This window comes from Vulpes lagopus, chromosome 7 (genome assembly GCF_018345385.1).
Source record: "Vulpes lagopus strain Blue_001 chromosome 7, ASM1834538v1, whole genome shotgun sequence".
Taxonomy (NCBI): domain Eukaryota; kingdom Metazoa; phylum Chordata; class Mammalia; order Carnivora; family Canidae; genus Vulpes; species Vulpes lagopus.
In genome coordinates, this window is record NC_054830.1 from 55047426 (window position 1) to 55059697 (window position 12272).

A 12272-nucleotide genomic window follows, 5' to 3' on the forward strand; every position below is an offset into this window, starting at 1 on the left:
AAGAATATCGTGAACCACCGCCGACCCCACCCCGCGTTTCCTTCAGCGTTGCCAAGTCCCCGTCGCGCCAACTGCCAAGAGGGCTCCCACGCACCTACAAGCTTCCCCCGGTAGGGACCGGGCCGCCGCCCACCAACATTTGGAAACCAACGCCTTCCGGCGGCCACCAACAGCTCAGCAGGAAGACGCCAGCATGGCGCCCGCCCCGCCCCCTCGGCCTCGCCCCCTCGGCCTCGCCTCGCCCCCTCGGCCTCGCCCCCTCGGCCTCGCCCCCTCGGCCTCGCCCCCTCGGCCTCGCCCCTCGGCCCTCGGCCTCGCCCCCTCGGCCTCGCCCCGCCCCCACCGCCAGCACGTGGGAGGCCACGCATGCGCAACGGCGGCGGGCGGGGAGCGGCGGCCCAGGGGCGTGGCTCAGGCCGGTGGCGTCATCCGGCAGCGCCAGCCAGGCGCACGTGACTGAGGCGCTAAGAAAGACTCGTCGCGGCGGGCTCGGCGTGCGGCACGTCGGGCAGCATGGGCGTCGGGGTCCTCTTCCTGCGGCGGGCGCTGGCGGCGCGTCCCTCCCGGGCTCTCGTGGCCTTCGCCACGAGCCGGCGCCTGCTGCGCACCAGTCCGCCCAGCCGAGCTTTCGCCAAGCAGCTCTTCCTCGGCAAAATCGAGAAGGTAACGCCGAGCCCTGGCCGAGCCTCGCTCGCTGGCCTCCCGCTTTCCGCCCTTTAGCAGGAAGGAGGGGTCCAGGTGAGAGTCCGCACACCTGGCTGACAGATACGCCCGCCAGGCGGGGGTGCTGAAACCCCCAAGCCCCTGAGCCCCACTGGAACCCCTCCAGGGAAAGGGAAGAAGGCCGCGGGGCTCGGCATCAGTTTACGGCTCTGACAGCGACTTCTTGTTGGGTCAGTTGGGGAAACCCTAGGCAGGGTGGGCCTAAGCGCCCGTCAACTCAGCGCTCCGGCCCCAAGTGCGCGGGCCTTGCCCTCTGCTGCCGGACCTGGCGCTCGTCCGTCAGTTTCCAGTGGGCCCCTTAGCTTTCAGAGCCTGAGTTCCGGCGCCTCACCCGCTGCCCATTAGGCCCCTTGGCAGGCTGGCTCCAAGGTGCCTTCCCCGCCCCGTCCCATCCCTGCCACCCAGTTGTCACGTAGCTGTTACTCCATAGTGAACAGCTGCATTATCAAGCACTCACCATCCTCTTAGTGACGTTGACCTTGGCTCTGTGACTTTCAGCCTTAAAATAGAGCTAGTTATATGTACTGCCTCACACATGTGTTGTATAGTGAGATTTGTAGCTCGCGGACATGCTATTTAAACGGCCAGGTACTGTGCAGATGCAAGAGGCGACAGAGTAGGTAATGATTGCCCGCTTCACCACTTACTCGTCTTGTGACCTTCACCTTCCTGTGCCTGAGTGTGCTGATCTACACAATGGCAAAACTGGTACTTGCTCTCTCCTAAAGGTGCTGTGCAAAGCAAAGAAAAAAAAAATCTGTAAAATGCTTTGAGGTAGGCAGAAGTTTTGGCTAGCACTGTATTACTTCAGGAGTTATTCCCTGATTTTTCTTTAGACTGTTCCTCCAATCAGGCATTACAGGTGCAGAAGCTGAAACTCAAGAGTGGTTTGCCCTGCTGGGAAGTGCAAAGCTAGTTTTTAACGTCTGAGAAACCATTTTTCCCCAGAACCTGAGGCTCTTGGGGCATTCCATCTTGGGACGTCTGTCACGCCTTCCAGCACATTGGTGAAAAAAACCCAAATCTTTCATGCTTTTCTTTCTCCAAGCCTGTGTCCCCATAGGATCTACAGTCTGTTACTATGGATGAACTCTCTACTCTTAGCAAAGACCCACCTCATTCACTAGACCCCATGCCATCTCACCTGCTCAAGGCCATTGATCCAGTAATTCCCTCCTTTCTCATCTACATCAGTGATTCTTCCCTCTCTACTGCATCTTGAACTAAGGCCATCAGGCTTTTGTCCTTAACAATCTGCTAAAACTGCTCTCATGCAAGGTCAGTTAGTGACCTCCATGTGGTCAAACCTAGAGGTCTTTTCTCTTCCTTGACACGCGGCTCATCACTCCTGGATTTTTTTTATTTTTTATTATTTTTTATTTTTTTAAATTTATTCATGAGAGAGGCAGAGACAGAGGGAGAAGCAGGCTCCCTGCAGGAACTCGATGCAAGACTCGATGCCAGGACTCTGGGATCACAACCTGAGCCCAAGGCAGATGCTCAACCACTGAGCCCCACCCAGGTACCCCTTATTCTCCTGGCTTCTAAAAAACCCTTCTCTCCTGGCTTTTCTGTTTACTTCATTGGTTCCCTTTACTTCATTGGTTCATCCTTCTCAGTCTCCTATGCTGGTTCTTTGTTGACTCCTTAATCTCTAAATTTTGGCCAGTCTTTCTAACTAGCCCAGTCAGAATTGAGAATTTTCTTTTAATTGTTTTTAATTCCAATGTTGTTAACATATTGTGTTATGTTAGTTTCAGGTGTACAATATAGTGTTTCAACAATTCTAATCATTCAGTGCTCATCATGGCATATTCTTAATCCCCCTGGCACCTATTTCACCCATCCTTCCACCCACCTACCCTCTGGCAACCATCTTGTTTGTTCTCTTTAGTTAAGTCTTTTTCTTTCTTTCTTTCTTTCTTTTTTTTTTTTAAAGATTTTATTTATTTATTCATGAGAGGCACACACAGAGAGAGGCAGAGACACAAGCAGAGGGCAAAGCAGGCTCCATGCAGGGAGGCCAATGTGGGACTCAATCCTGGAGTTCCAGGATCACCCCTGGGCCGCAGGCAGGCACTAAACCACTGAGCCACCCAGGTGTCCCTAGTTAAGTCTTTTTCTTAGTTCGTCTTTTTTTTTTTTTTCCCCTTTGCTAATTTTTTTTTGTTTCTTAAATTCCACATTATGAGTGAAATCATATGGTATTTGTTCTCTGGCTTATTTCATTTAGCATCATATGCTCCAGCTCCATCCATGTTGTAGATGACGAGATTCATTTTCTTATGGCTGAATAATATTCCATTGTATATATTACCACATCTTCTTTATCCATTCATCTATCAGTGGATACTGAGGCTGCTTCCATAATTTGGCTATAATAAATAATGCTGCAGTAAACACAGGGGTGCATGTATCCCTTTGAATTCATGTTTTTGTATTTTGGGGGCAAATAGCCAGTAATGCAATTACTGGGTCATGGGTCCCTCCCCCCCCTTTTTTTTTGAGTAATCTCTATACCCAACATGGGGCTCGAGCTCGTGACCCCAAGTTCAAGAGTCAGATGCCGAGGCAGCCAGGTGCCCCTGCCTTTTTTTTTTTTTTTTCTTAATTCCAGTATAGTTAAAGTATTGTATTAGTTTCAGGTATATCTTTATTTTAATTGAAGTATAGTTGAAACAATGTTACATTAGTTGCAGGTATACAATATAGTGATTTCACAAGTCTATAGTTGCTCTCATTACAAGCATAGCCGCTCTCTGTCACCATACAACACTATTACAGTACCATTGATTGTATTCCCTATGCTGTACTTCTCATCCCTGGAAGCCTGTATCTCCCACTCGTCTTCACCCATTTTTCCTATCCTTCTGCTTTTTCTTCTGGCACCCATTAGTTTGTTCTCTGTATTTCTGGGTCTTTTTAAAAGTTGAGGTTTTCTGAGGCTCAATCTATAGACTTCTCTTTTTATCCACAACTCTTCCTTTAATATTATATGGCATTGTGGTTTTAAATATCATCAACATTCTGATGACTCATATATTTCTCCAGCTCCGATTTCTCCCTTGAACCCCAGGCTTTTCATGTGTACCTTTCTACCCAGAAGCTCCACTCAGATGTTTAATAGACACCTCAGATTTAGCATATCTGAAACTGAGTTTCTGATGTTGCCACTCAATCTTGCTTCTCCCACCAGTCATTTTTATAGCAGATGCAGGTGGCTCTGTTGTTCAACTTGTTCAGGCCAGACACTTGGGAGTCCCCTTTGATGCCTCTTGTTCTCATAATCCACATCTAAGCCAACAGCAAATCCTGTTTTCTCTACCTTCGGGATATATTTAGAATCTGACTACTTTTAAGCCCCTCCAGTGCTACTGCCCTGATTCAAGCCAACATCATTTCTCAAAGCATTACTGGGGTTTGAGCAGGAACATAGCCTCTGAAGTGCATAGAATCTCTGAATAAAGAGAAACCTTCAAGATCCTGTAGGGATGTAGCTGTCACATTGCCCTGGGTTGGACCCTTGCTATTCATAGAAATTCAGGGGCTACTGCAGGGACCAGTAAGGAGTTGAATGGGAGGCATTTGGGTGACCTCCCTGTCTGCAGCCTCAACCTAAGTAGCTCAGCTTTTATCTATTTTACATATTCGGTTTCTGTAATAGGTTTATTTGAAAAACAGGTTCCACTGCTTCAAAAAATTTAAAACCTGCTGATAGAAATCAAGCCCACACCCATGAAGCACCCCATTGGGTTCTTGAACATTGTTGCTATCAGAGATTTGCTCTTATATGCACTTCAAAATCCCTTTCTTTGGTCGTAGGTGAGGGCCAACTAGCTGCCAGGCTGTTCACTTTTCTCACCTAGTATGCTTACTGGTATCAGAACAGAATAATCTTCCTCTGACACCACCTGTTGCACAAGGCCCACAGGAACAATGAGGCCATGAAGGGCCTGGATTGAACCTCTGTATGTTTGGCTAAGCAGCTGGCTTTGTTCTAAGAGGCTGCAGAATGATGAAAGTCTCAGCATATTTTCCATCTAGACCCTTTGAGGGCAGGGTCAGGGATGGCTTTGGGGGACAGGAATGCCTTTAAGTCTGCTGTCACTTTTGGGTAGGGACCCACCACAAACCTGTAGTTATGGGTCCTGAGGAGAAAACAGACTTGGGAGCATGTTAGCAGAATGGACAGCCTTCAGTGGTTGATTAAATACATAAGGGGCTAGAGGAGGAAGATTGAGGACTCCGCTGCTTTAGAGACCTTTCTTGAACACTTGGTGGGAGGTGCTGTGAGGAGAGGCAGGACTGCTGGGGGCTGGCAGTCTGTGCCATGGGACATCACTTCTCAGCGATTGCGAGACCAAATCTAAGTACTCATCCAAGTACTCGTGCTGTGCTGGCAGCTGAATGAGTAGTAGGAATCCAGAAAGCCAGAGAGGCTAAGGACACAGCAGGAGGATTTAGGGACTATATAGTGATGATCCAGGGAGGAATCATAGGCCAGCCAGGAACACTAGCCTTTTGATAGTTTGAGACGGACTTGAAGCTCAGCTGTTTTCCTCACTGTGAGGTGGAAATAGAGCAGAGCCAGTATCTTTTACAAGTAATTACTCATATTCCAGGACATACCTTCTGTCTTTTGAGCCTCACCTTCTGAGGGGTCAGCTGTGACAGAAGAGAAGCTGACCCTGAGGCCAAAAGTCACACACATAAGTGGTAGAGCCAGAGTTGAACTCAGGTTGATCTGACTCCACAGCTAGGTCTCCTGCAGTGATCCTCTTCTGCAAGTAATGGATGTCTTGGGAACAGGAGGGACAGAGGCTGGAGTGCACAGTTGGGTGAGAACCTGAGATATGAGGCTTTGTTACCACGTTGTATTTTTTTTTTTAAGATTTTATTTATTTGAGAGAGAGCGGTAGCACAAGCGGGGAGGAGATGGAGAAACAGACTCCCCGCTGGGCAGGGAGCTTAATGGGGGACTTCGATTCTAAGATCACGAGCGAAAGGCAGATGCTTAACCAACTGAGTCACCCAGGCATCCCACCACCATATATTCTTGTTAGTGCAGCATCTTTGAACCCCCGGAATAACCGGTGTAGAATTTTACATTTCAGTAGAGAGATTTCCCATCCTGTTGCCTTTCATAATCCTCACAACACTCTTGAGTAACTATTTACCTGTGTGTTACAGGTGAGACAGTAGAAGCACAGAGAGGGGAAGGGGTTTGGCTGAGGCCACCAAGCTAGGAGGCTGCAAATCAGGGAACAAAACCAAGGGCTTTGAAATGTTAGGGCTCTTTGTTTCAGGGGACACTCAGTGTAACTTGTTACTGATAGGGAATGCTGACCAGAAGAATAAACCGGCTTGAGTTGGGCAGAAGAGCTGTCTAGGTGGTGGAATCTACTGCACAGTTCCTATTGTAGGATTTGTATTGTGTTTCGTTCAGTGAGTAATGCCCTGCCTACCAGATACGGAATCTAGCAACTCTGTTTTCTCCCCTCTTGGTTGCTATTACCACTGTGGGAGGTTGCTAAAAATTAAATTTTTAGTAAATGTTTATCATTTTAGAAAGAAGTTTTCCCGTTTCCAGAAGTTAGCCAAGATGAACTTAATGAAATCAATCAGTTTGTGGGACCTCTAGAAAAATTCTTCACTGAAGAGGGTATGTATGATCTTTCTTATCATTACTAATTTCCATATTAAGAATGGTTACTTTGATACTTGCATTAAAAGCAATACACATGGGGGAAGCTCTCTTGATTGTCATTAATTAGATAGAAGTATCTATTTATAATATTTTGCTCCAAGAATTATCCCAATTGCTTTGGAATTTAAGAAACAAAACATGAATATTGGGAAAGGGAAGGAAGGATAAAATCAGACAAAATTAGAGAGAGAGGCAAACCATAAAAGATTCTTAACTAGAGGGAACAAACTGACAGTTGCTGTGGAGGGGAAGAGGTAGGGGGATACAGTACCTGGGTGATGGGTGATATAATGAACACTGGGTATCACGTGCAACTGATGAATCACTAAATTCTACCTCTGAAACTAATAATACACTATATGTTAATTAAACTGAATTTAAATTAAAGAATCATCCCAATTGTGATTTTATTAGATGTCTAGTGTTTCTCGTATGTGTGGTGAATGATTGCTTTTTAAATATTTCTAGACTTGCAAAACAACACTTTTATAAAATATAATAAAATGAACGACTAGAAAAATAAAAAAATAAAAAACAACCAGAGACCTACAAAATATAAATCCATTGATCATGTGCTTGGTTGTTTGGCAATGTAAAACTGCTACAAATGTTTTCAAAGGTTTACTCTCTATTAACTTGTTGTGAACCAGGAATAGTCTAGCAGACGGCACACCACAGGTTGAGGGTACCAGTGTAGCCTGCAAGATCTCTCCCGTAGACCCATTGTCCAGCCCTTTGACAGCATTGCCTTTGGCAGGAGCTTTCTGGGGACTTCTGTGATGATTGATTGACAGTTGTATTTCTCTAGCACTGAGAATCCCAAAAAGTTCTTCTTTATCTATGAATATGTGCCCTGCTAGGAGATTAAAACTGAGAAATTTTAAAAATCCTGTGTTCATTTATTACTTAAAAATAATGAAAAGCTCATTACATATTAACAGAAACTATTTTAAGTAATTCTGTTTATTTACAAATGAAAAAATACAGTGAGGAGTATGGTTTTACAGTTTTGTAGATCTTTTTAATATTCAGCTTATTGTTACTTGCAACAACAGATATCAGAATCTTGCTAGAACCAAGTAGAATCCAGCTAGATTCTCATAACTGTTTCTGAATTCAATCTACGATATATTTCTTGTAGTCCCTGGAAAACCCCACTGTACACTCATGACAGAATTAATAGTAAAATATTCTTTCCTTTTTAATTCTATTAAAATAGCTTTGGCCCTGTGGTCCCTGCCTCCGCCCCAGCACACTTGGAGAAAATTCTGCATTGCTAACTCTTGTTCTGTTGCTGTTTTAAAAGTTGCTTTGTTGTGTATAAATACCTTTTATTAGAAATATTTGTTTTTGTTCTCATAGTTACCTTCTTGTAACTTTTCTTAGTTCCTTGTTCTTTTACTTAAACTTTTACTATCTCATTTGTCAGGGTTTTCATAAGCTTTATGGAGGTATAATTGATTTTTAATAAGTTGCACATATTTAAAGTATAGGATTTGATACATTTTGATATATATGTACCCCCAAGGGTACCCTTAGCATAATTAAGTGAACATATTCATTACCCCTAAACATTTCCTCATGCCCTAATTATCTCCTCCTCATCCCCTCCTGTTTCCAGACAACCACTGATCCTCTGTAAATTAGTTTGCATTTCCTGGAATTCTATTTAATAGGGTTTTGCCTTACATATGTGTTCGGCTGGTTGCTTCTGATATAATTTTGAGTTTCATCCATGTTGCATGTACTAATAGTTCATTCCTTTTTTTTTTTTTTTTTTTTAAGGGGGTGGAGGGGCAGAGGGAGAATCTTAAGCAGGCTCCATGCCCAGCACAGAGCCCAGCACAGGGCTCAGTCTTAACAACCCTGCGATCATTATCTAAACCAAAATCTAGAGTCAGATGCCTAACCAACTGAGCCACCCAGGTGTCCCTACTTCATTCCTTTTTAACACTGAGTAGTATTTCTTGGTGTGGACATGCCACAATTTGTTTATTCGTTCATCTATTAATTGACATTCAGTATGTGTCCAGATTTAGCTATTGCAAAAGATGGGAGCTTTTGTCTATAAGTCTGGGCGTAGACATATACTCATATTTCTTTGGGGGAAATAGGAAGGAATGGAATATCTGGATTATAAGATAGGTTCATGTTTAACTTTTTTTTTTTTTAAGATTTTATTTATTCATGAGAGACACGGAGAGAGGGGCAGAGACATTGGCAGAGGGAGAAGCAGGCTCCCCAGAGGGAGCCTGATGTGGAACTTGTTTCTGGGACTCTAGGATCACGCCCTGAGCTGAAGGCAGACACTCAATCGCTGAGCCACCCAGGCATCTGCATGTTTAACTTTTTAAATAACCACCAAACTGTTTTCTAAAGTGGTTACGACTTTACATTCCCACTAGTGTGTTAAAGTTCTAGTTGTTTCACATTTTCACTAACACTTGGTATGGTCAGTCTTTAATTTTAGCCATTCTGTGTGTTATGGTGTATCATTGTGGTTATAATTTTCACTTCCCTAAATAAGTAATAATGTTACGCATCATATCAAGTGTTTATTTGCCATCCATATATCCTCTTTGGTAAAATGTCTTTAAAATATTTTATGTATTAAAAAATGGGATTGTCTTATTGTCGAGTTATAAGAAGTCTTTATTCTAGATACAAGTCTTCTACTATGTGTTTAGCAAAAATTTTCTCCTAGTCTGTGGCTTGACTTTTCATTTTATTAGGAAAAGTTTTAATGTTAAGAGTCATCTTTTCTTTTGTAGTTAAGCTTTTTTTTATGTAAAACATTTGCCAAATCCAAGGTTAGAGTGGTTTTTGTTTATATTTTTAACTCTCAACATTCAGATTTATGACCCCTTTCCAGTTAATTTTATATATGATGTGAGGTAAAATCTGAGGATTTTTTTGCATGTAACTGACCAGTTGCTTCAGCAACATTTGTTGAAAAGCTTATCCTTTCCCCATTAATTCACTTGGTACCTTTGGCCAGATATCAGTTGACTGAAAGATTCTGGGATAGTAGCAGTAGACCTGCACTAGGAATCTGTCTCCCACCTGGATAACAACCACAGTGGCATCTGTGTGACATAACTGTCTTGGGAACTCCAGCGTCTATGGAAGGCTGCAGTTCCAGGGGAGCATGGATAGTACCTAGCTAATTTTGGTCAGTGAGCTCTGAGCACAGTAGCAGCTACCCATCTTCCACCTACAGCCCCAAAGCTGCCAGATGTGCACTTGTTCCTGCAGCAGCTTGCGTACGGCTTCTGGGAGCCAGAGTAGGGGGGGGGGGGGAAAGACCTTCCCCATCAAATATTAAGGATTTGTGCTCTCATTGCTGCTTCTCATCACTGAAGTACAGACCAAGAGGCAGAGGCCATTTTTCTGCCTTCTCTTATTGTTGCAAGCCCTTACCCCTATGGCCAAAGTGACTTCAGGGGATTTAAGATGCCTGTGCCTTTTTTTTTGTCTCTCTCCCTTCCCCCATCATTTTTCTTTTCCCTCTTTTGGGAGCTGGATTGAAGGCTAGGATATTCAAAAGCAACCACATATACAGGGGGAATTATAAAGTCACTACACATGCCCAGGGAAAGGCACAGACTCAGGAAAGACCTAGGAAGACCTTAGGTACATACCTAGGGCTGAATGTTGGCACAGACATAACCAGCAGTAATTTAGAATACTTTTGATTTTTTTTTTTTTAACAAAATCAAAAATCAACCTGTGGGACTACAGCAAACTCAAACTTCTGCACAGAAAGGAAAACTAAGGAATGGGAGAAAATATTTGTAAACCATTTATCAGATAAGGAGTTAATATCTAAAATATATAAAGAACTGCAACTCAGTAGCAAAAACAAAAACCCTCAGATAATCCAATTTAAAAAATGGGCAGAGGAACTAAATAGACATTTTCCAGAGAAGACCCACAGAAGGCCAATAGCTACATGAAAATGTGCTCAATGTCCCTAATCACCAGGGAAATGGCAAATTAAAACCACAGTAAGATACCACCTCACACCTATTAGAATGGCTGTCATCAAGAAGAGAGAGGAAAATCCTTTTACACTGTTGGTGGTGATATAAATGGTTGAACCACTGTGAAAAACAGTGTGGTGGTTCCTTGTAAACAGAATTAAGAGCACCTGTGTGGCTCAGTCAGCTAGGCATCCAACTCTTGATCTCAGCTCAGGTCTTGATCTCAGGGTCGTGAGTTAGGGCTCTACACTGGGTGTGGAGCCTACTTTAAATAAGAAAGGAAAATAGAATTACCTTAGGATTCAGCAGTCCACTCCTGGGTATGTATCCAAAGAAAATGAAAATAGGATATCAGAGAGATATGTGCATTCCCCTTTTTATTGCAGCTTTAATCACAATAGCCAAGCTATGGAAACAGCCTGAGTGTCTGTCAACTGATGAATAAAGAAAAGAAGTGTGTATGTGAGTATATTGTATGTGTGTACACACAATGGAATTTATGGGAAGGAAAGAAATCTTGCCATTTGCAACAATGTGGGTAGATCTTGAGAGCATAATGCTAAGTGAGATAAGTAGGAGAAGAACAAATACTATATGATATCATTTTTATGTGGAATCTAAAAACCAAATTCCTAAAAACAGAATGGTAGTTACCAGCAGATGAAGCTAGAGGAGAGATGTTTAAGGATCCAAACATACAACTAGAAGATAAATAAATCTTGAACAGTATAGTGATTATAGACAACAAAACCATATTATAAACACCAAATGTGCTAAGACATTAGGCCTTATTCCCACCACAAAAAAACAAAACAAAAACAAAAACAAACAACCCAGTAATGTGATGTGACAAAAGTGTTAGCCACAGCTACAATGGCAGTCCTATTGTGGTACATAAATGTATTCAACATGTTGTACACCTTAAACTTACACAATGCTACATATCCAGGATATCTCAATTTTTTAAAAAATGCAAAACCAGCAAACTCGAAAAGAGGGAAGATTTGATTTCCAGAATTAACGTATTATTAGAGTCGAAGTGTCTGGTTAAAAAATAGATATATAGGGATCCCTGGGTGGCGCAGCGGTTTGGTGCCTGCCTTTGGCCCAGGGCGCGATCCTGGAGACCCGGGATCGAATCCCACGTGGGGCTCCCGGTGCATGGAGCCTGCTTCTCCCTCTGCCTGTGTCTCTGCCTCTCTCTCTCTCTCTCTCTCTTTCTCTGTGACTATCATAAATTAAAAAAAAAAAAAAATAGATATATATATATAAAGAAGTAGAAAAGTAAGGCCTGTGCGTGGGGGAAAAAAAAAGATTTGATGAGAGAATCTAGTAGACAAAGACTTTAAAACCCCTGTATTCAAGATGTTCATAAAACCAGTGGAAGACATGAAAAAAGTCAAGAATGTATGAACAAAATGGAAATGTCAATAAAGAGAAAACAGAAAGAAACCAAAAAGAAACCCCTTATTAAACTCCTGTATTAGTGCTAGGAGTTTTGGGGTAGGTTCCAGAAGGTTTTCTACATAGTGGTGGTATTGGTGAAGGACGGTTTTTTTCCTTATTTTCCAGTCTGGTTTCCCATTCATTTGTTTTATCATGGTAGTTAAAACCTCCAGTGCGGTGTTGAATAGGAGTAGAAAGAGCAGACTTCCTTGCCTTTTTCCTGACTTTAGGAGAAAAAGTCTTTTACCATTAACTGTGATGTTACTTGCTCTCTATTAGGTTAGGGGAGCTTCCTTTTATTTCTAGTTTGCTGAGGGTTTTCATCATAAAGTATATCAAATTTCATAGAGTGCTTTTTCTATATGCTTGAGATCGTTTTTTTTTTTACTTTAATCTGTTGATGTGGTAAATTA

General features: G+C 43.0%; 1 protein-coding gene across 1 annotated transcript in view; it reads left to right on the top strand.

Annotated features, from left to right (window-relative positions):
• The first annotated feature begins 448 nt into the window (after nucleotides 1-448).
• ACAD9 (acyl-CoA dehydrogenase family member 9) overlaps nucleotides 449-12272 on the top strand; it is a 43355-nt gene continuing 31531 nt past the window's right edge. The window contains exons 1-2 of the mRNA XM_041764377.1: nucleotides 449-663; nucleotides 6292-6385. Of these exons, the coding sequence (XP_041620311.1) occupies nucleotides 514-663; nucleotides 6292-6385 (244 nt within the window). The 5' untranslated portion in view covers nucleotides 449-513. The remainder of the gene's footprint in view (nucleotides 664-6291; nucleotides 6386-12272) is intronic.